We start from the raw sequence: 23,686 nt of genomic DNA on the forward strand, positions 1-23,686 counted from the left end.
GAGGCTGGTTGCCAGGTAGCTCTGGATCCTCCTCAGCGCTGTTAGCCTGAAGCCACGTTGGTTAACAGTGCAGAAATGTGTGGATATATTACCACTCCCACAAAAAACAGGTCTTATAAAGAGGAGATGAAACATTTCAAATGCACTGCAAAAAGGTTACTAGCATAAAGTAAAATATTCTTGAAAATAGTGTATTTTTCCTTAATCTGAGCAGGTAAATAAGGTTATCTGACAATGGAATGAGTATTTTTACCCCCAAAATAAGATGATTAGATATCCGGCACTTAAAATAAGATGGAGATTTTTTTAGTTCAAAAATCTTAATCCATTGGCAGATCTTTTAAACGTCTCAAATCAAGGACAAATGCACCCATTTCAAGAAAATTATAGTTTTAGTTCCTTATTTGCATTGAGAGGATTCTCTACAATTGGAGACAAAAACATTATATGACTTATATACATTCTCCATCTTCATGTCCCACCTCATTTAAACTACAACTGTTGTCCCAGGAGCACAGCTAAAGATTATAAAAAAAGTCTCTTCGTCAGTACAGCATCCCCTCAGGCTCTAACAGTAAATAGTTTTTCATGGCCGACGGCAGAGGTAGCTGAACGGCTCTGTGGCAAAACCCTCGCAGGCTGGCTCTGACGGCACATCTGGCGAGGTGAAGCAGGCTGCGCGGCGAGTCGGTGCAGACAGCAAACAGGGAGTCGTAGAAGTGTTTGTGTCGCTGCAAGAGCGCAGAGACCCCCAAAATCAACATCGCTTGGGACATTTAAGGAGAAGACAGCAGATGTTCTTTTTTCCCAAAAGTGCAAATAAGCACGTGAAGCAAAAGAAGGAAGAGCCGTTGCAGATACTACCTCGTAGCAGTCATCGGGGATAGCCGCTCTCCAATTTCTCGTAGGCTTTAAATGTTCATAAGAGTTCACCAGCAGCTCTATGACTCTGGGGTAGTCATAGCACGCCTGCAAAACCTGCCCAAAAAAAAAAAAACATTACACATTATCCGCAGCCTTAAAATCTGTTTACATGTTTTCACATCAGAAATTTTAACATATTATATTTACGCTGCAAAAACGGAACTAAAAATAACTACAATTCTCTTGAAATGAGTGCATTTATCCTTGATTTGAGCAGGAAAATAAGATGATTTGCCAATGGAATACGACTTTTGCACTTAAAATAGCAACAACTCATCTAGGCCGGTAGCTGTAAACTGTAGCGTTCACTTTCGTTCCTGTATTCGTGGAACTACTCTATTATTGTCTTAAATGATAGATCATATATTCAAATGCCTAGAATAAAAAGTTCTCCACACAAAATCGCACACAAGGCAAGTTACAGCCAGTTTAAGACGAGAACATTTGGTAATATTTAGGTAATATTTAATACTGGATTTGATGTAAAATATCAGTAGGCCTACTTTTAAATGTGAAATGAAAAGCCATGGGTGCAGCTCAGCCTAAGGCCTTCATTTCTTGAAAACATTCAGTTTTCATATCACTTTAACTCAGAAGTCATTTGAGTGAGCTATTCAAAGCCTGTAATATTTGCAGAAAGTATTTAGATACACCAGATAAAAAAAACTTGGTTTTCATTCTTCTCTTCTGAAAAAAATGGGAAGCACTTAAAATGAAGGGAAAACCCAGATTTGTCACGTTTTTCTAAAAGTTGGTTCTTTCAACACCTTGTAACTTATGAATGTGCAGGTTTCACGTGGGGAACTTTTAATTATGAGTTTAGTCCCTACTAATGATTGAAAAAGTGCAGAAATAGTTTAGTTCCAGAGTCACAGGAACGAAACTCAATTTAGAGCAACCCTACAGATTACAGCTACCGGCCTAATCTCCATCATCTTATTTCAAGTGCAGTATATCTAATTGTCTTATTTTAGGGGCCAAAATACTCAGTCTATTTGGCAGATAATCTTATTTACCTGCTCAGATCAAGGCCAAATGCACTAATTTCAAAGAATGCTTGCTTATTTTTAGTTCTTTTTTGCGGTGTATAAAAAGCTTGAAAACCTTTGTCTTCTTTCGCGTCCAATTCACTATTCTAATATCCCAATAAAACGCGTTGAGCTTCATGGATATAACATGGCCCAGTGTGGAAACGTCAAAGGGGTAATTGGACCGCCTGCGTAACATCAGCTGCACGCCTCGGTACCTTGTGGAACTGCGGCTGGTAGATCCGCGGCGCGTTGTGGTTGAGCAGCAGCTGGAAGCAGAGCTCCGGAGCGGCCGTGGGCCTGACTCCGGTCACTTTGAGGAGGTACTGAACGGGGGCACAGCCGTTGATGTCCATGGCTCGCGCGTCGGCTCCGGCCTCCAGCAGCATCCGCATCAGGACGTGGTCGCAGTTCCAGGCGGCCTTGTGCAGAGCCGTCTTATTGTCGTCCTCCTTCAGGTTGGGGTCTGCGACACAAAGATCGTGTTTGTTTTAATAGAAAGCGACGTTTCGGAGTGGAATCCGGAACCCCCCCCCCCCCCCCCCCCCCCCCCCCTCCCCTCACCCGCCCGGTGGTCCAGCAGAAGGCGGCAAACAAAATGGTGATCTTGGCTGTAGACCTGCTCCTTGGAGTCAAAAGCCCAGAAGGCTGCCGTCATTAAGGGGGTCTCCTGGAGAGCGTTTCGGGCGTCGACCGATGCTCCGTGGGCCAAAAGCAGCGCTACCAGTTCTGGAACCCCAAACCTGGCGGCCGTGTGCAACGGCGTGTCCTCCTTGTTGTCCTGGCTGGCCGCGTTGACCTTCGCCCCTTCGTAAGCAATGGGTCATTATTGAGGTACAGGACTGTCTCAGAAAATTAGAATATTGTGATAAAGTTCTTTATTTTCTGTAATGCAATTAAAAAACATGAAATGTCACACATTCTGGATTCATTACAAATCAACTGAAATATTGCAAGCCTTTTATTGTTTTAATATTGCTGATTATGGCGTACAGCTGAAGAAAACTCAAAAATTCTATCTCAAAATATTAGAATATTTCCTTAGACCAAGTAAAAAAATATATATATATAACAGCAAAACAAAATCAAACATTTGAAAATGTCCATTAATGCACTCAGTACTTGGTTGGGAATCCTTTTGCACAGATTACTGCATCAATGCGGCGTGGCATGGAGGCAATCAGCCTGTGGCATTGCTGAGGTGTTATGGATGCCCAGGATGCTTCAATAGCGGCCTTTAGCTCATTTGCATTGTTGGCTCTGGTGTCTTTCAGCTTCTTCTTCACAATACCCCACAAATTCTCTATGGGGTTCAGGTCAGGGGAATTGGCAGGCCAATCAAGGACAGTAATACCATGGTCAGTACCATGGACCGCGGAACGCATTTCAAATTGGTCGGGCCCATCAGTCCGGCGCGCATGCGCGAAAAACCCGGATGAAAGTGAACTACCCATTTATTTAACTTTTTTTTCTGACGTTCCAGCACACACGCCCCGTATTTATTTCCACTTACAATCATTATATTACAGCTAACACAATATTTACAGAATAAAAATACTTTAAAAAGAAAAGTCAAACTCACCCCTGCTCTAAATATTCCCGAAAAAGTGTCTTCGTCTGCCATTATGCTGGATGAAGTCCTATCCTCCAAGCATCCACTATGGTCAAAAGATCCCTGTGTGTGTGGGCGCACATCAAGCTATTTAGTCTTTTCTGGGTCATTGTTGATCTCAGATAGGTCTTGATACGACGGAGGGACGAGAAACACCTCTCAGCACTTGTAGTGGACACAGCCTTCAAGCTAGCTAAGCTAACGAAGCAAACGAAGTAGCGGTCATTTTGTTTACATCACATGACACAATCAGCCAATAGGGTAGTTCACGCGTGACGTCAGCGCTACGTCCAGGTCCGGCGTGTAGACACAAACAGTACTGTTCTCGTCTACTACATGACAAAACAGGTGATTTAGAGCATACTTTTGTTAGTTTATTTTTGGAATCTAAGCAATGCCTACGACTTGTTGTGCTCCCGGTTGCACACAGAGGCATTCCAAATCGTTGGATGTACGTTTCTGTCGTTTACCGAAGGAGGAAGGACGAAGAAAGAAATGGATATTTTCAATGAAAAGAGAGCAGGCAGACACTCCCTATGGACTGGGGGAGCCATCGTACTACGACAGAATTTGCAGTCTACACTTCATCTCCGGTAAATACAACTTAATTCTGCTCTAGTCATTGTTCTACTTAAATAGCGGCGGAGGGGAGGTGGTGATCGCTACACGGGCCGGAGAAGCGGTAGCAGCAGCAGCAGCAGCCGCTGTCTGGAGCAGTTTCTCTGTTTGCGTCCGCCATTGTGTTCGCCTTTTGCCTACCAGTCGCAAAACCCGGATGAAAACAATAGCAGTGAACTACCCTATACATTTTTAGATGGGATGATTTATCGCTTTCTCATTGGAGAATGATGCTGCTGCCATAGACTATTGTGCATTTGAAAAAATAGCTATTGAATAATTTTATTTTATTTATATATATTATTTTACATGTTTGATCATCAAAAGTAGGTAGGGCCGCGGCCCTACCGGCCCTACCGGTTCCGCGGTCCTTGGTCAGTACACCAGTTACTGTGAGAATCTTATGTCGTCTCTTAACCACTACCATACTTGTGATTTAGTTTACTGAACCAAGCTGAGTGTTTTTCAAGGCTCAGGAAACCCTGCAGTGTTTCGAGTTAATTAGACGATTCAAGTGATTGGTTGAATAGCCTACTAGTATACTTTTTCACGATATTCTAATATTTTGAGTTTTCTACAGCTGTACGCCATAATCAGCGATATTAAAACAATAAAAGGCTCGCGATATTTCAGTTGATTTGTAATGAATCCAGAATGTATGACATTTCATGTTTTTAATTGCATTGCAGAAAATAAAGAACTTTATCACAATATTCTAATTTTCTGAGACAGTCCTGTATAACGTTTTTTTTTTTTGTTTGTTTATTTATTCACTACTACTACCGGTTTTCACGCATGCACCCTCGCGGCTCTACCTTTGAGGATGAGCTGCTCGGCACACCCCAGGGACTCCCCGGTGATGCAGTAGTGCAGAGGAGTGTGGCCGCTCAGCGACAGGCTGTCGACCTTCGCGCCGTAAGCCAGCAGCAGCGCCACGCAGTCGCTGCTGGAGACCTCGCAGGCCACGTGCAGCGGCGTCTTCCCGTTGGGCGTCCGGTTGACGCACGCGCCGTTCTGCAGGAGCACCAGCGCCGTTTCCACGGCGTCGTACATCGCGCATACGTGAATGCCCATGGCCCAGGATTTCTCCAACTTGTGTTCGGGCAGCCAGTATCCTGGAAGAAATCAGGCACGTTTTTTATAAATGACGTTTAAATTAATGCTTTGTTGCAATTTTGGAGTGGAGGGATTAAATCTTCCGTAAATGACTGATTATGAGGCACTGAGCTATATTATACACTGGAGTGCTAATAGCCCGCTGTTAGAACGAGTCGCTTTGAAGCCACCATATTGGTACTCCCTATTTCCCCCCTTTAACTAAGGAATATGTGCGCTACAGCATCGAATAACGAGGCTTTTCTCATGTTCAAAGGGGGGCTTAAGACTTTTAAAATGTCAAATGCCATATACTTTTATGTTATGTTCTAAAACTATCAAGTACTGAGAAAGTCATGTGCTGAAATATTTAGCATTTTATTCATTTAAATATATATATTTAACATTTATAAATATATAAATAACAATATACAAAAACATATATTTACATATGTGTATATATATATATATATATATATATATATATATATATATATATATATATATATATATATATACACACACATATATATATATTTAATATGAATAACATGTAAAATATTTCAGCACCTAATTTCCTAGTAGTTGATAGTGTTAGTACATCCACTGACTGTAGAATTACCTGTGAAACGTTTTCACTCAGCCAGAAAACTGCTTTTTGTTGCAACCAAATCCTATGGGATTCTGTGAGAGTAGGGAGTAGCAAGATGGCGGCAAGTGACTTCAGTTTTTCGGCAAAATCAGCACTCCAGTGTATTATATAGCTCAGTGTTATGAGGTCATTATCTAACTTATTTGCTACAATGCTTGTAGCCACTTTTAAGGTGTATGGAAGTTTAGCACCACCTAGTGGTTATTCTAATAGACTTCTAATTAAGGAGGGAAATGACTGTGATTACTTGCCCTGCTTATATGAGGCCAAGACCATGTTGGGATCATCCACCTCCAGCACCGTGTCAATATCAAGTTTGCCGGTGTGCAGGATCTGCAGGACCTCCTGGGCATTGTTTTCCTGCAGGGCCCTCAGAAACTTCTCCTTTAGCTGGTTGACGTCCAGTCGCCTGGGGCTCCACTCCTCCATGAAGTCCTGTGGACGGGCACTCTGTGATCCCAAGTCAGCAGGGTCAGCGTCTACTATTGCCCGCAAAGCATGTATGAGGTTGGAAATGATCGTGCAAACGGCAGCGATGAAGGAATCAAGTAAGTCCACCATTAGAATCTAGCCATGGGTGTTGTTTAGGGAAGGAGGACGGAAATGAAGTCGAAGAAGGCGGGAAGCGAGCAGCAGGAGCATGTCGTCAGAGGGAGACAGTATTCATGGACCCGTGGAGCAAGTATAAATAGAACGCATATTGGTCGGTGCAGGACAGCTGAGATATCTGTCATTCAATGGAAGGTCACATGGTATAAATAACCATCGTTCTTCTGAATATGACTGGGACGCTAGGGGAAAGAAAAAAAAAAACAGGATCTGTACTTAATACATGATATACTGACCTGATTTGTGTGTCTTCAGGGTTTTGTTTCCCAGGAACCAGAATTTCTTCTCTGTTCAACTGTTGTTAGGACATGTTGAGCTCTTGGCCTGGTTTTATATTAAATAGACAGTTTTCAGGGGGAAATGTATTTGTTAAAATAAATTTAACTGATGCATCAGGCAAGAATTAAAAGGCTCCAAACTGAAGGGGGAAAACATTATTTTCTCGTTATTTTTTTTATTTCATACTATATATATATATATATATATATATATATATATATATATATATATATATATATATATATATATATATATATAAAACAAATGAAAAACAAATTTTTTTAATTACTTTTTTGTATTACTTTTGTTACTTCTTTTTAAGCTGTCCGGCAGCTTTTATTGGGTCATCTATGACTTCCTGATTCACTGGAACATAAATATAATGTCACACAGAAGCCTGTTTCTCTTAACCACTCTTCAAAACAGGAAACATAAGAGAACATGTCACTCAGTTACAGGCAGATTTGTGTTGATCCTCATAGGTCAGAAAACAGCTGAAACAAAATAGCAACTGGACTGTAATTTCCCATATATAGTTATATAAATGATTAAAACAAGTAGAGCTTTGATATACAAGTCTTGTAGGAGGGCTGGACGATATATATCGATCGATAGACATATGTTGATGATAGAAAAAAAGGGTTTTATAAAATAACAGTTTTCCTTCCTTTTGCATTCTAGCCATGTAGGATAATACTACAGTCACTACATCCTCCCAACCAATCACAACGCAGACCCAGGAACCAAGCTCCGCCCTTTTTTAAGAGTTCAGAGAGCACGCTTTCTTTTTTAATTAACTGGAAGGCAGGTAAAGCAATTTTTCTCCCCAAAGCTCCCTGTTAGAGCACTGCTCCAAATAAATGATGTTGTGCGGTCACCAAGGTTGTTTGGGAGGCATTGTGGGAAAACTCATTTTCTGCCCAAGCATCACTAATGTAAAGGTGTGGAGTTTTTTTTTAATTATTATTCTTTTTTTTAACTCTGCCAAAACTTCAAGCTGTATTATTTGGTCAGACAAGGCTAGTTTGGAGCTAACAAAAACTCCAGGTAGCTCTGGCATCAGAAAACCAATGAATATGTGGAAAAGCACGATGTTGTGGGCCTGTTTTTTTTCAGGCAAAGTCTTGTTGGAGTGGATGAACTTGTGTGACATCCGTGGCCGTCACGGTCCCCAGCTCCAAATCCTGGTGAGCTGAGGACAAGGGAGGACTCCGCACTCCCTCTCTCTCTCTGTGCTCTTACCCTGAAAAAAATCATACAACTACAAGAAAAGAGTAACTTATTTTAAGACTTGTTACACATCTTCAGGTGCCAATAGCTGTGAAGGGCACTGCAGTTTTTCAAAAGAATGATTTCTTTTAAATCAGCTAAAAACAGCAGCAGTACCAGTTTGATACGGATCGAATATTTTTGCACCAAAAAGGCAACTCTTAAAAATGTACAAGCTGGCTACTCTCACCGATGTGTCTCATATCCTATTAAAAACGACAAGACAAAATTAGTGTGGTGTCCGCTCTTTATGGACTCCACTTTGGAGGCTCAAATACATTTTTTTGTCTAATAAAGGTAGGCCTACCTTTAAGAAACAAATAGGAACTTTATGATCAGTTGCAACACTTACACACCGAGATGTAAACGAGTAATTTGTAATTGATACAGATGTCTACGTACAAAGAAAAAAATCAAGAGAGAAACGTTGAAAAAGCCTGCATGTTGCGGTGCAATAAAGCAGGAACAAAGAGGCAAACTGTGGACAATGACTGCACATTTTATTTAGCGTGACAGCTTGCTGCCCTTTCAAACTCTGCAGAATGCAACAACAACAAAAAATAAGAGCAAGGCAAAGACAAAAAGAGGAGCGGGGCGGCTTTATGAGGGTAAAAGCACGACTTACTTTTTGTGGCAAATTTCTTTCACTCTCAATGTACATAAAAGACAAACGCTTCCGGATTCGACTCGAGCCGTCTGCATCAGTCCGCCTGCCAGGAGCACCAGGGTCTCATCCATTACGTGGGATAAGATCAGCCGAGGCAAGCTCGGTCAAACACATAGAAAAGATTCACAGCGGAGTCACGTTGCTAGCTCGGCTCTCCTCAAGCCTCTGACGAACTGAGCAAACACACCGACACGATATAAAACAAGGCTTCTGCAGGATTCTGACACCATATTGCTTTTAGTGTTTAACTGTACATACAAAAGAACGGAGTCAAAAGAGTCCAGCTTGCTGGATATTCACAAAAGGTTACAAAATATTTCATAAGAATAGACCGTTAGCAGTAGCACTGGCGCAGCATTGTGGTTGCAAGAGAGGAAAACCACAAGGACAACAGGAAATCACTGCTGTGTTTTCTTCTCTCTTTGGATAAACTTTCCATTTTTCCTTCCTATTCGCTTTTAATGGGAGGATTCAGTTGTGATTTGGAATAAGGGTGCAATCGTACAATTCTGGATAAACCATTATTAGCTGTTCATAAAACTCTCTTTTTATTAGTTAAAAAACAATGGATATATATATTTAGTAAAATATATGAATAGATAAATAATAGTGATTGGTGATGCTGTGGCAATGGCCTGTTCCTAACCTGTTAGCAGCAAGTCAATAAGGCTTCTTGAGCAGAGTGGGCTTACTCCAATCATTTGGTGCACATCCTACAAAATGTTCTCTCAGGGACAAGGGAGAGACTCTTCATAATCCTAAATAATATCAGTTCCAAGAAAATTCAAAGGAATCCAACAAATAATGTTTTAGGTCTTAGCTGTGTCAGTTACTGAACTGAATAAGACGATGATGGAAGAGATGCACTGAGGGACCGGCTAGTGGTCGGAGCCAGACGTTTTTCGGCTTGCTTGGCCATGATTCTGTCGGAAACTCCAAAATCTGACCCGTTTCCAATCGGCAGAGGTGGGGAATCCAGGTTCAGAAAGAAAAGGCTGTTCCAAAGATTGGTTTCAACCATTTGCATGTCCAGCACCACAGCATAGACAAGGTCTCAATACATCCATCCATCCATTTTCTAATATGTCTATCCCTTGTGGGGTCACAAGGGGTGCTGGTTCCTATCTCCAGCTGTCAATGGGCGACAGGCGGGCTACACCCTTGACAGGTCACCAATGTATCGCAGGGCTCAATCTTAATACCCTTAATAGCTTCTAGCTTCTGCTCCTTGACCTTTCAGTAAGAAAAGGTCAAGGAGCAGTAAGAACGCTATTGTGAGGAGGAAAGGAGCTTCTGGCTGCTGTGCCAAATTCAAATTCAGACAGCCTTTAACTCCGACATTATTACATGACGGAAAAACACACATGGATGATGCGAGTCAAATCTGGGCCTACAGCCTACCGAAAATGAACTACAAAGTGCACAATCTCATTTTCGTCGATTTCCATGAGGGAGCTGTGCGGATACATCATGTCACGCAACGGATTGTGGGATACCTTAAGGTTCTTAGCACTGGTAAGGAATGTCGCGGGGTTCCTAGGCAAAGTTATCCGTGGGAGGGAGCACACAGGCTAATTTTCCTACCTCCTTCCTTACTGACTGCACTATTCAGACATCACTTGGCGACCGCTGACGCACTTCTGCTTTGGCTAAAGAGTCCTTGCTCTATAAGGGTATTCAGATTGAGCCAGGGACTAAAATCACCTGGGTAAGTAAACAGACTGAAGGAAAACCAGGCAGGGTTTTTACTTCCCTGAAGACGGATTAGCCACCTCTGCCTATCGGTGAATGCACCATATGTAAGCATCCACTCTGAAGAGTGTGGATACTGAGTGAAGATCTTCTACAGGTTTCAGGAAGGTAAATTAATGACTCTTAGGATCGCTTTAAGACCATTATGGATTACAATTTAGACCTGTATGAATAAAACAAAGAAACCTTTGAGTGAGTCATCTTAATTTACTCATCAAAAAGATTATATTTGACTTATTTAAATATTTAAGTAATAAGTTAAATATAACGTTAGCTACTAAAGTTAGTATTTTTATCTCTGGCATGTGGCTAAAATCATTTGACACCTATAGGTTATCTTTTATTAGTGTACCTTTTAACAGTATACAGTATGCTTCAAAACAGCTATTATTGGGTTTTAGTCAACCACTGAAATCTGTAGATTCAGACCAAATTTTGTTTAATGTAAATCATTTTCAAGTTCCTGAATAAATTGCGGAAAGGGTTATTTTTTACAGCATGCTAAGCTGCATCTGCAGCTTGTTCATGCTGCGAGCGATTAAGAGAGAGAGCAAACCTTTCAGCAGGTAACAGGAAGGCTGAACATACTGCAAAGCTGCTCTATTTTATCCTTTTGAGCTTTCAATCTGTTATGGAACATTATGGATTCTGATTTTTTTAACACTTCACAAGGATGCTGCTGTTCTTGTGATGCTAGTCATGCTAGCAGTGCTAATCACAAAAAATAAGACATTATGGACCGTCTGAAATGTGAACTCTGTAACCATTTCGTCCCCTTTTTTAAATAATAGTACAACCCTAACCTTTAAAAATAAAACGTTTTTATATTTTTAGAATATTTTTAGAATTGAAAATGGCTTAAATCGCTATTAAGTTGACCAGACGTCCTACCGAAACATCTGATCGGTACATCTCGAATCGACGCGGATGTCCAGTGTAACCTTACAGTGTCCGACATGATATTTGCACGTGAGACATTAAAAAGAACAATAAAGAATAATATAAGAGGATCAGCTTAGCATTGGTTTCGACACGCACACAGAAGCAGGTAGAGCTCAGGAAGTATTCAACTACTCTAGCATGTCTAAAGGCAGCAGCAGGGTTTAACTTTATTACCGACTTAGAAAAAGAGGTCAAAAGCAGGTTATTAGTGGAGTCGGAGCAACATTATGCATATCAGCAGGAGGTTTGAGTAAATGAGCTTCTTGAGGATTAGATTAGGTTACAAATTCACTGCTTGCACAGTCCCTGAAAATCCCTTACAAACCCAGTCCGTTGAATACAGTGTGCATATTGTCATACTCTGATAGCTGCTTTTGGATGTATAATGTTGACATTTACAGTGTTTGCACATCCAGTCTTCTCCGACGACTCTTCCTCCTCCATGTTCTGCTTCCTTGGGCGGAGAACATAAGCGAAACGAAAGAAAGAAAGAAAAAAAAAAAACGGTGGTGGGAGACGAGCATGGGCTTTTAAAATCGGCTTCCTGCTCCTCAACAACCGTAGGCGCTGCTCGCTTACATTTACACAAGTCTGTTGAAATGGCACGTTAGACACATCTGTATTCCTCGCTGTACATGAGCGTGGGCTCTTGTCTGTGACGATATGTTAAAAGGACGAGGTGGAAGTCATCACAGACTTACTCCGGATATGAATAAATAAACCCAATTTACAACTATGAACAGCGAAATAAATAGAACTCGGTAACTTCTCGTAAAGTGTAAAAGTACAGGGTGGGGTAAAAAAAAAGAAAAGGAGGAAAAATCTGGGAAAATGAAGGGCAGGATTCTACCAACCAAATGCTCGATTTGGTTCGCCTGGAGAATAGGTCACTCAGCCGTTTCTGAAGGTGAGCTGTGGAGCTCCAGCGCTGAGAACTACAGAGCATTCGTCCCCCTTTGGGTTTCTACGAGGGGCCTGCTGACTTTTGGCTCCACGAGACGCTACCACCACGTGGCGCTACGGTACAACAACAGGAGGGTGCGGTTCTTTTCACTCTGTGGCGCGTTCTTTGCACGCGTCCTTCTGCTGCTGCTCCAGCTCCCTCCTCCGCAGCTTCTGCCGTTGTTTCTCCGCTTTCTCCTGGCTGCGCCTGGCCTTCTCCATTAGAGCTTTAAGGTCTTTGATCTTTTTCTTGATCAGGGTACGGTCCTGGGAAGAAGTGACACCCAGGGTCTGGAAAAAAAAAAAACGACAACAAAAAAAGAAGAAGAAGTGCTTTATTGGGCGTCCATTGGATCATCAAAAAGCGCTGCATCGCTTATCAAACATAGTAGTGGCAGTATTCTGCTCTTTGATTGTTTTGCCGTCATCGATAAGGGTTCATAGCATAAAGTGGAGAGATTCATAATGGACTGAAGTACCAACAAATTCCTCAGTTTGAGCTCAAATCAGCTAACCTGACCCTTGCAAGATGTATTTCGCTCCGCCTAGCTCCACTAATCCATCTGGGACATCTCCATAGGAATTGCCTTTATTGAAGGCTGGGCCTTATAAGAAATCCTTGCATATGATTGGATAAGCCACTTGTCTGTCATCTTTATCCACGTGCTATTTCAACCACTCACTCCGAAGCTAACCCGTGACGCTGATGAGAGCGACGCAGGAAAAAACAAAAAGTTTTTTTTTAATGTGTTTGCGGCTCTAGTGGCACGCGTTTTATTGACAGTGAGTTGACAGGAAGAGGGGGGAAGACAGGCGGCAAAGTGCCACGGGTCGGAGTCGATCCCGGGCCGACCGCATTGAGGACTAAAGGCCTCCTAATATGATTCACGCTAACCGCTAACCACTCCGCCACGGGCGCGCCCCGGAAAACAAAACTTGCCAAATCTGGTCGGGAGAAGGGCGAAAACATCATATCCACCAACAAAAGCCTTCAGAGGCGTTCTCTGATGTTCTTTTAATGAAACAATATTAGGTAGATTGGACAACACGGAAGAAATAGCAGCATCAATGTTAACGCTTGCTTCCTCGATGCGAGCCGCCATTGTCTGAATCAAAACAGTCTCACGGTCCCTTCTCCACTACGTCACATCTATGAAACTCCAGCCCTGCGTCCTGATTGGCTGGACAATAAAATTGGTTGAAGAAATCACTCTATATGGGAGATGTCCCAGATGGATGTGAGTGGAGCTAGGCGGAGCGATATCAATCTGGCAAGGGTCAGGTTACAAATCAGCAGCTATGTAGACACATTAGGTTCCTGTGAACAGGATCCAAAACATACATTAAAGATGGTTTAAGTATGAATATCGATTCTTCCAAGAAGACTTGTCAAATATCCACCCAGAATTACTGCAGGAAGGTTAATGAGGGGTATAAATATCTGTTGTCGGGCGTACTGCTTGCTAAATGATACAGTATATAACCAAATATGTGTCAGGCTCCTTGTATATATTACAGCCTGCACATGTCATGTTGACCTTTTGTGGATTAGATTAGATTTTTTTTTTCTAATCAAATCAAAGAGCAAAATGGAAATAACACCCATGACAAGTGACTAAAACCATTTAGGGACTAAAATGGACATGGATCCACGACCTTCACCAAAAAATGTGATATTTTATTGTTCTCTTTACCTTTCCCATCAAAAAGTTCTTTCAGACCATAAACACAAAGTCACCTTGAGTTCAGCGCTGTCCAGCTGCAGCAGCTGCTCCCCGTCTATGTTTTTGGCAGTGAATTCTGGGATATGGTGTTCCAAATTGAGGCCCGTCAGCCAGAGCGCCACTTGCTGCGAGGTCCACTCGGTAACGCTGCGGTTCTGCCACTGATGCTGCTTCAAAGGCTGCGCTTCGTCCAAGATCTGTCAGAAAATAAGCAGCGGCTAAATTAACATGAGCTGACCTGAAAATTACGCACTTAACAATATATATGACTTCTTTAAAGTGAAATATGCTTCATAGTTGGTGAACATCGGTCAGACAGACGTGCGAAAACGATCCGTCTTCTCCAACGATAGCGAGAAAACACAACGCAGAAAAAACAAACGCACAACATGGACACAACAAAACACACACAGGCGGAGCAACACACGTGCTCCGCAGGCCGGCAGCCTCAGTCTCACCTCATCATCTATCATATCCAGACTCTGAAAACCGCAGCATGAGAAAATAAAAATAAAAAATAAATAAAAAAAAAAAAAAAGAGAGAAGGGCCGGGTTTGTTAGCGGGGCAGAAAACAAAGCGGCTTCAGCCACTAAAGCCTAGAATATCTAAAGGCACCAAGTCTGAGCGAAAATGTTTACTATTGGTGTTTTCCTTTCTGTTAGACACATCAACAAGACAACCGTTAAGACCAATAAATCATTTAGATTATCGGGAATGCTCAAGCTCAATAGTCAGACTGCCACTCTAGAGCAGACGACCATGGCGGCGACTCCTCCAAAAGAGGGACAGAATGCGTTATCCGTGCGTTTTGTACCTCGTCCGAGGACAGCACCGGGGTGTGTGAGCGTCCCGACATCTTGGCCGCGCCGAGCAGACCGCTGATCTCCGCTGAGCTGCTGCTGCTGCTGCTGGCGCTCAGGTCATCGACGCGAGTTGGTGCCTGTAAAAAAAAATAATAATAATAACAAAAAAAATCAGAAATTGCACTGACTCGTGCAATGGGAGCAGGCTGAATTTAGCCGATTTAACTGGAGCGCTCTAAGCCTCGCTGACGTTTCCGAGCGGCGCTATTGATTTAAAGTAACTAGATGTAGCACTAGAGAGGGGACGGTCCAATCAAGGGTGAGCGGCTGGGTGCATTTGTTGAGCAAAGAGAGGAAACGGGGAGTGAATAAATCAGTACAATGAGGGCAAGTCTCCGATTGTGCATGAAAAAAATCAGCGCGCTTCTTTAGATGATTTGAAACCATTAAAAAGATGCTTCATGAAGTGAACTTAGAAAGAACCATACAGATCATTTTAGATGCCCACACGCCTTGCTGCAGTGCCCCTGCTAAATGATTCACACCCCTGGAACTTTTTTGCAGGTTTTTGTCACATCGCAAGCACAAACTTCAGTATATTTAGGGAGGAGGGGGGTGCATTTTATTTTATTAGACCAACAAAAAGTATCGCATGATTAGAAAGTTGACGGGAAAGGATTTGATGGTTTGAGGATTTTGCTAAACGTTCTTCCGGATAAAACTTTTCCATCACTAACACAAGTTAATGGGGTGATGGCTGGAAGAGGTTAGGGAGGAGGGTCACCTTTGAGCAGGACAACGATCAACCCGTATTCATCCAGTGGAATGGCCTAGTCAAAGTCCACACCTAAAGCTTATTGACAATGTGTGGCAGGACTTTCTCCATCCCCTCTGTCTCAGCTTGGGTTTGTTTTTTTGCCATGTTTTGAAAGAGGAACTGGCAAGATGTTCAGTTTATATGTGCAATGCTGACAGAAACGTACCTGAAAAGGTAGTTTAAGAAAACTACAGACTTGAAATTCTTTGTTTCAAATAAATAAATACATAAATAAAAAGAAAAAACAGGTATTACGTTCATCCAAATTCACAGTTTGGTACAACTCTGTGTTGGTCTATCACATACAGGTCAAATATAAACTACGTTGGGTTTGTGATTGGAAGTTTACAAAAATGTGGAAAAAGTTCAAGAGGTACATTTGCAAGGCTCTGCAAACGAACATAAAGAACATTATGCCTTTTGATTCCGGTATCTGTACTTTAGCTTTCGGAGCCAAGCGCTGCTGAGAAACACAAACTACTACAAGAAGACCGGGTTGACGGCGTAACGCGTCGTCATCAGATGAAGCCTGAACCTCTGCTGAGGCGAAAGCTTCTCTCCACCCCGGGTTTGATATCCCTCCTGAACGGAGAGCAGATTTCAAAGTCTGTCATGACCAAATGTGATAAAAGATTTTGTCTCTAGCAGCTTTAGAGAGATTATTTGAGCCTTGGCAGTGTTTGAGCTAAAAGTCAAACTAATCTCCCGGGCTCAGACTCTCAGGCTCAGTAAGTCGAATCTTCCCCTCAAAGCTTCTCATGTGCACATACGTTGGGCTGTGATTTATCTTCTGATGTACACTCGTCTTCAGATAAGCTTGTTCTCAGAGACAGAGAGAGAAAGGCAGGACAGGGCTTGTTGGGGGTTTTAAAAAAAAAGTAATCTCCTTTTTAATATTGCGTTAATCACATCGGATAGAAACAGTTTTGCTGTTTCTATACGCAAAATTTAAGTGGCGATAATTGATTTTGTTACGTCGCAGGGAAGCATTTTTCTTCTTCCCTTTGTCAGTGGGGATTTGGGTGATAAATGATAAAATAGGACAACATACAGTACCACATAATATGAATAGGAGAAGAACCGGGGCCATGTAAGTGAGCTCTGTTTAACAGAAATAAAACAATGCATCAATGCACCAAAATAAAATAACTCTTTTCCTCTAGCAGGAGCAGCTGGAATCCTAGTTTAAAAACAGACATTGTGCTGGTTTTAGGTCACCAAAGAAGCCTCTTCTTTCCAAACTCATAAATACACAAATGAAAAAAAAAACGTTCTAAGTCCTTTTTTTGTACAGCCGCTTCAAAGCGATTGGTCCTTTTCGTAGCAAAGGGTAAAAACTGGTTTACCTGAGCCTTTGGTTTCTCTGCCCTGCCATCTGCTGACGGCTCTGTGGAACTGGGAGAGAGACGGTGAAAGGGAGAAATCAGCATGGGTTTACGGCCATCACATTCATACAAAGATCAATTAATCGGGTTTCTGAGCCACTGCAAAAAAGGAACTAAAAGTAAGTAAAATAATCTTGAAATGAGCGGGCTTTTGGGTAAATTTTCTTTTGCCGTTATTCAGAAAAAAGTTATTTTCTTTACTTTAAACTCTTTAAAGCCCCATTGCATCTCAGCAGCTTTTTTTCCATCAGCTGATTTCTCAATCCCTCTAAACGCTCCATCCTTTTTGGTCCAGATAGTCTCGGTACGGTCATCATCATCATCATCATCAGTTTCCATCCAGCTCCTGGTGTTCACCAACATCTCTCCCCGGTCGCTGTTTCCCCCCCTAACACCCGTCTTCTGAACTTGGTTTCTCTATCCGTAAGCCTTTGCTTTCTTTGTCATTTCCACAACATGCTAACCTGTTGCTTCCCTGTGTTTTTTTTCTGACAGCAGAGGATAATAAGAACATGACGACGCGGCGATTGTTTGCTTTACCCAGGTTCTGGACTTTGTCCGTGTTCCTCCGGGCCGTGAGATGGGCTTGACCTTGCAACTGACTGAGAGCCTGCAAAAATATATATATGCATATTAAAATGAGTAAAATGTAAATTTTAAGCCATCTAAAAATATTGTATCAGTCGATCTATGGCAGTGTTTTGTTTTTTTAGTTCTCAGAGTGCAGGTGTACCGACCGTGCAACGTTTTTCTGGGGGAGCCCTCAGCGCTGGCAGATCCAGAGCAACTGTGGGCCGGGCTTCCTTTTGCCTCGGAGATCTAAGGACGCACCAATAGACAGAAGTAGGTCATTTAAACTAGAATAAAGGTGTGAAGTAGTAAAGCTAATTGGTGAAATAACTAATGTGGGGTTTAAAAAAACAACACATGGAAAAGGAAAGGGGCGAAGAGGAGAAATGAGGACCATCTGATCCGAACACTAATCTGACAGAAGTCTCTTGACATACTTCCCCCCCCCATGTCCGGTTCCTTGTCCTCTTTTTTTCCCCCTCCATGTAGGCGGCTTTGCAGCTGTGTTCCTGCCAGTTCTCATCTAGAAGCGTTCCTCTAATCCGGACTCCTTCCTGCTCTGGCCGAGCTAAACGACAGCTTCAGCCGCAAACTCGGCAACAAATTTACCACCCTAACCCTAACGCCGCAGTTACTCCGGCAAAGGACTAAAAAAGGGGACGGACGGAGGTTACATTACAGGCCGGCATGATGGACACAGACGCGGTCCAGTCGGATAAAACTCCTGCCGGTTTACATGACAGCCATAAAGACACATGTGGGTGTGCTTGCTTACACAAACCTGTCCCTCTGGGTTACTGATGCTGTCTCCCGTGCAGGCTGGCTGGGTGCTGGCTGAGTGGGGGGATCCCTCCTTCACTTCTGCAGAAACAACAATAATAGAAAACAATGGAAATCCTGACTTTGCCTCCACTATGTCTTCATCAAAGAACACATTAACTCGTTAAAACTACAAAACCTTTAATTAATTAGGACTCCAATTATCCTTTAGTCCACTAATTCCCTAAGTGCTAAAGACATGCCAACAGATGCCTTCTTTTCCTTATTAATACGTTCCACTTTTAACTAGCAATTCACCTTTATGCTTTAAACGCTGTATAATAAACGGTATGGTTTCGTGTCGGCTCCGATCCAAACGCCATGAGACGAGGCTCTGTTCCGACAGATGTGACGGCTGGAAGAAAGCCGGCAGAGCTTAAAGAAGATTCGAGGAGAACAACGGCGGACAGATGCGCTTCGACATGGATTACGCGTTTGTTTCCGTTCGCACAAGTTTGAAAGAGAGGTTTAGGGTCAGGGGCGCACGCGAGTCCCTGTTTGTTTCTGTTTCAGACGTACGGCAAGCGTAACAAATGCCCGGTGGGTACGTTCTCGGACCCGGGGGTAGATATTTGGGCTTTTAAATCTTCTAAAGTTACAGTGGATCAGTTATAGTTAGACTGAACAATCAGACTTTCTCTAAGTGGCATTTAATGTGTACAATCTGACCAGGAAACACATCATTAGGGGAAAAAATAAAAGTGACGCAGAACTCTGGTGGTGCATACCGCCAAGCTAATACTTGGTCAACGCACTTTTAGATTAAAATCAGCGTTGTATCCGCTTTGGTCGCAGTCTTATCGCCGTACATCTTGACTTGGCAGTATTTGCCCGCTCTGCCTTGCACCTGTTACCCAAATCGTTCAGACCATGAAGAAATCTCTTGTCCACGAGAGATTTCTGCAGGTGGCCCATTCATTTCCAAATGTAATCTTTACAAACTGTGACCAAGTTGAAGTTTGGTGTCACCAGATCATAATAAAGGCTGTAGAGGATTTTAGCTAGCCTGGAAGAAAAGACATTTGGAGGAATGGAAGATTGTTGTCACACAAACGTGACTGTAGTTGGGACAATATTCAAGAACGCTTGATGTTCAAGTGAAGGAAAAAGTGTAAAAGATTTTATCTGCAGCTAAGCCCAACATGATTCAGACACAAGGTGCCTTTAAATAGTAAATGAATAAGTAACCCTTTAATTTTACCACCACGTTTAAAACTGACTGGAAGTAATAGGTAGTGTTTTGAAGTGGCGTAGTAAAGTATTGACTTTAATTTGATAAGAGAATCTGTGAAGGGAGCTAAAGATTAGGGTGATGGCAAAGAAGCCTGCCAACCTCAGAGACAAAATACCAGTGGAAACATGCTAAAATATGCTCGGTAAATATAAGAAGCATTAGATTGCTGTAGCTTTCCATTTATCATTGAGAAGTGTATGAATAATTTTAAACATGCCATTTTTTTATTAAAATGTTAACAAAATCAGTTTTGGTAACATTTCCTGAATTGTCTTATCTTTGGAGAGGAGCGTGTCTCACTGTAAGCGGGAAACAAACTTCATGGTCAAATATAAACTATTTTAAATCTTGATCTGCCAGGTGTGGGAATCGTTTTTTGGGTTAACCGCGTGTCACATTAAAGGTGGAAATGATTAATCATGATATACTTTTTTTTTTTTTTTTACATCACACATGGTGTTTTGACCGGGGTGTTTACACTTATGTGTGTTTTAAAAAAAAAGATGAGCAAAAGAGCGGATGAAAATGCCAGCATAACCCTTCAGCTAACTGTTCTGCATGAAAACGTCATAAGTTGGTGAAACAAGTGGATTTAGTTGTTCTTTTTTTAGCTCAATTCATGTTGGAGCTGCATTAAAGGGACGCCATTATGAAAATTTAATGAAAGTATCTGCTGCTGGCAGGAAAAAAAATCTTTGAGAACTACTGACAAGGACTGTAAGAAAGTCTGGCACTGCTCTGAGTTAGTGGTTTCTAACTTTTATGTTACAGACAGAAGTGGTGCACATGTGATCTACGAGAAGCAAAGCCGTGTCAAAAGCACCTCTGGGTTGAGCTGCAGCTGCGCTCGGGCCGTGCTGCTGAGCGCCGAGCCTCTCGGAACCGTTGCTGTTGTTGTTGTTGACCTGGATGCCGTTCTGCTTCATCAGCTGCATTAGCTCGGACTCCAGGGCTGCAATCTGTCGGAGAGAGGCAGCGATCGATGTTAATGATCTGTGGGCATTTACCCGTCAAAACAGCGTCCCTACAGCTCTGAACTAAACGGAGCCACGCCAGGATCTTTGCTCGGATTTTTTGGTCGTTTTAAAACGGTTGCAAGAAGGCTAAGCTAAGCTTGCACCGTACCTTATGAGTTTTCAAATTTCCACATTTCCACAGTTCTCCTTTTTTTTCCGGCTAGTTTTCCACGTGTGAATGGAAAAAATAGGTTCACTCTGGATTGTCTTGTTGCCATGTCAAAGTGGTCGACCATTAAATATGAAGAGAGAGAAAAAAACAAAACAAACGGGACTGAAGCGTGGCTGTATGGACACACAAACTGGATGCAAGGATCGGATCTGCCTGGATAGACAGATGAATGGAAAATCTGACAGGAAAAACTGAATTCAGGGTTTCTACGCCTTTTTTTTCTCCCCGGGAAGATTCACATCTTTAAAGAATAACATGTTAACCCTTTGCTGTCCGTTATTGGCCCATTTTCTTTCCCGTTTCTGTTCTCCAGTCTACTGTTCTCCAGTTTTGCATTGCATTACATTCAAATGACTGTTGTCATTTCAGCTTTTAACTTTTTGTTCTCTCTCTTTTTTCTTCATAGTAGGTACTCCTGGTCTGGCCTTCTGTTAACTGTGACATCATCCAGAGAAGAAGGCTCACCCGCTACTACCATCTAATATAGAACAGATCACTGGATCAATGTGTGCTTCTGTGCTTTTTTGTCTCTCTTGTTGTGTCTCTGCTGTCTCCTGTAACCCCCAGTCGGTCGAGGCAGATGACCGTTCATACTGAGCCCGGTTCTGCCGGAGGTTTTCCTTCCCGTTAATGGGTGTTTTTTCTTTCCACTGTCGCTTCGTGCTTGCTCAGTATGAGGGATTGCTGCAAAGCCATGGACAATGCAGACGACTCTCCCTGTGGCTCTACGGTTCCCCAGGAGTGAATGCTGCTTGTCGGGACTTTGAAGCAATCAACTGGTTTCCTTATATAGGACATTTTTGACCAATCTGTATAATCTGACCCAATCTGTATAATATGATTTGATGCCTCGAGATGACATGTTTCATGAATTGGCGCTATATAAATAAAACTGAATTGAATTGAATTGAGAACACGGAAGTTCATTGTGAAGTTAGGGCAGAAACTGGGGAGGCAGAGCCTGCAGAAACAGCAGACTGAAAGGAAAGAGGAGAGGAAGGGAGGACAAAGAAAGTAGGTAGAGGGACGGACGGACGGATGAATGGGACCTTTAGAAAATGGCAAAGGAAGCATAGTTTGGAAATGGAAATATTCTTCCAAATTCTTCCACACTGAAGCCCCGATAAATAATTGCATTAAATCCCAGACTTTTCCCAGACCGTGTGGGAACTCTGAACCGATTACACAGCTTTTTGTTCCTGGTCTAATCCTCAACGTTCATAGTTTACAAAGCACTACAGCAGGACAGTGGGGACATGTATTCAGTGTGTGGAGTAATGACGAGGGGGGGCATTCAGGGTGACTGTCCAGTCAGCTGTGGAGAAAACAAAAGAGACAGAAAAACAAGGGGAGGAAAAAGGGGGAGGAGGTGCGTACACCCATGGGCAATGGCAGGGTTATTTATGAGCGCCTACACGTTGACGAGCGTAATAGTGAGTTTGAGAACGATTCTCTCCTCAGCGGTACACGTAAAATGTTCAACACCCACACAGTGACGGTGAAAATGTGCTCTGACTCATCACCTTTTAATTATTCATGTACACAAACAGTTCATGCAGTTTGGTTTGCCGCACGAACGCCAGGAAAGACCGCTCCCTCCGCGGCAAGGCGAGCTAAACTGAGCGGACGGGGAGGGGGGGGGGGGGGGGGGGGTGGACGGACAGACGGGGAGAGCCACGTTACCCTGACTTGCAGTCCCTGGATCTCCGCCAGGTGAGCTTTCTCAGCCTCCTCCAGCCGCCTCCGCTCTGCGTCCTCCTTCTGGATGAACTCCACCTCCCTGGAAGAGCAAGAAAGTGGTTCAGATCACAGACATCTTATACGTAGACGCGTCATAGGGCGCAGGTTCGCACGTCAACGTCACCGCCATATTGTATGTGGCAGAAAAAAGTTGAGCTCTGTTATTTTGAACGTGAATCAGAGAAGATGCCTCATTCCTGTGCTGCATGGAAATGTTTTCTGGCTGATTTCACTACTTGTATCTGCCTTCTATAAACTTAGGCTGCACCATGTTGCAAAACTGGACACACTAAAGCTGCAGAGTGGCTATATATATATATATATATATATATATATATATATATATATATATATATATATATATATATATATATATATATATATATATATATATATGTGTGTGTGTGTGTGTCTATATGTTATGAATATAAGGATCAACTTTTTAAATCTAAACGATGTGGTCTTCATTATTTCATAAAACCGTGTCACATGTGAACCTTTAGGAACAGACTTTTTGGGGGAGTATTAAAGAGGTAAAATTAATAATAAAAAATTAAATAATAAAAAAAGTCCTAGGTCAATAAAGTAAAAGCAAAAAACAAACACAAAAGTGATAATGTTATGAGAAAAACGTCATATTATGAGAATTAAGAGGGAACATTTCCAGAATAGTCACAGTTTGCAGAATTATTTCACTCCTGGAGTAATAGGGCCAGGTTAGATTTTTTTAAATATTTTTATTCTTTAGCAGAATAAAATCAGGACAATGAAGCTAAAGGGATACGAAGATAAACTTGTAATATTATAAAAACAAAAATACTACGAATACAAAGTATATTCAGAGATTCAAGTCCCTCTGATACTGTTTAAGTGACTGAGTAACTGCAGATTTGCCACATTTAAGATGGCGGACGCTCTGACGCATCGCAGCATAGGCAGAACCCGCCCAATGACGCGTCTACGTATATAATGTCTATGGTTCAGATGGCCTCGTGGTAACATGTGAAAACGGGAGA

General features: G+C 42.3%; 2 protein-coding genes across 6 annotated transcripts in view; both read right to left on the reverse strand.

The window, feature by feature from the left end:
• Positions 1-209: 209 nt before the first annotated feature.
• asb4 (ankyrin repeat and SOCS box containing 4) lies at positions 210-6,954 on the reverse strand. Its single transcript, XM_036145022.1, has 6 exons — positions 6,181-6,954; positions 4,998-5,297; positions 2,517-2,759; positions 2,171-2,418; positions 865-978; positions 210-731 (listed from the first exon to the last, which is right to left on the reverse strand). Exons 1-6 carry the CDS (start codon positions 6,488-6,490, stop codon positions 546-548), a joined length of 1,401 nt encoding a protein of 466 aa, XP_036000915.1. The 5' UTR covers positions 6,491-6,954; the 3' UTR covers positions 210-545.
• A 3,246-nt stretch (positions 6,955-10,200) lies between these two features.
• ppp1r9a (protein phosphatase 1, regulatory subunit 9A) overlaps positions 10,201-23,686 on the reverse strand; it is a 65,280-nt gene continuing 51,794 nt past the window's right edge. For 3 of the 5 annotated variants that reach the window (XM_036145023.1, XM_036145024.1, XM_012851703.3), the window contains exons 10-19: positions 22,614-22,710; positions 20,566-20,701; positions 18,471-18,550; positions 17,857-17,938; positions 17,660-17,729; positions 17,081-17,129; positions 14,929-15,054; positions 14,572-14,595; positions 14,128-14,310; positions 10,201-12,680 (exon numbers count right to left, since the gene is read on the reverse strand). In XM_036145023.1, coding sequence (XP_036000916.1) covers positions 12,498-12,680; positions 14,128-14,310; positions 14,572-14,595; positions 14,929-15,054; positions 17,081-17,129; positions 17,660-17,729; positions 17,857-17,938; positions 18,471-18,550; positions 20,566-20,701; positions 22,614-22,710 — 1,030 coding nt within the window. In that variant the 3' untranslated portion in view covers positions 10,201-12,497. The remainder of the gene's footprint in view (positions 12,681-14,127; positions 14,311-14,571; positions 14,596-14,928; positions 15,055-17,080; positions 17,130-17,659; positions 17,730-17,856; positions 17,939-18,470; positions 18,551-20,565; positions 20,702-22,613; positions 22,711-23,686) is intronic. The other 2 variants (XM_036145026.1, XM_036145025.1) reach the window with 1 other exon arrangement.

Source organism: Fundulus heteroclitus, chromosome 13, assembly GCF_011125445.2.
Source record: "Fundulus heteroclitus isolate FHET01 chromosome 13, MU-UCD_Fhet_4.1, whole genome shotgun sequence".
Classification (NCBI taxonomy): Eukaryota; Metazoa; Chordata; class Actinopteri; order Cyprinodontiformes; family Fundulidae; genus Fundulus; species Fundulus heteroclitus.

Excerpts from the sequence above, each read along its gene's own strand:
- asb4 (XM_036145022.1), bottom strand. The coding sequence starts at position 6,490 with ATGGTGGACTTACTTGATTCCTTCATCGCTGCCGTTTGCACGATCATT. Across the intron at positions 5,298-6,180 it reads CTTGGCCTCATATAAGCAGG|GATACTGGCTGCCCGAACAC; the intron begins GCAAGTAATCAC and ends GATTTCTTCCAG. Across the intron at positions 2,419-2,516 it reads TCTGCTGGACCACCGGGCGG|ACCCCAACCTGAAGGAGGAC; the intron begins GTGAGGGGAGGG and ends TTTGTGTCGCAG.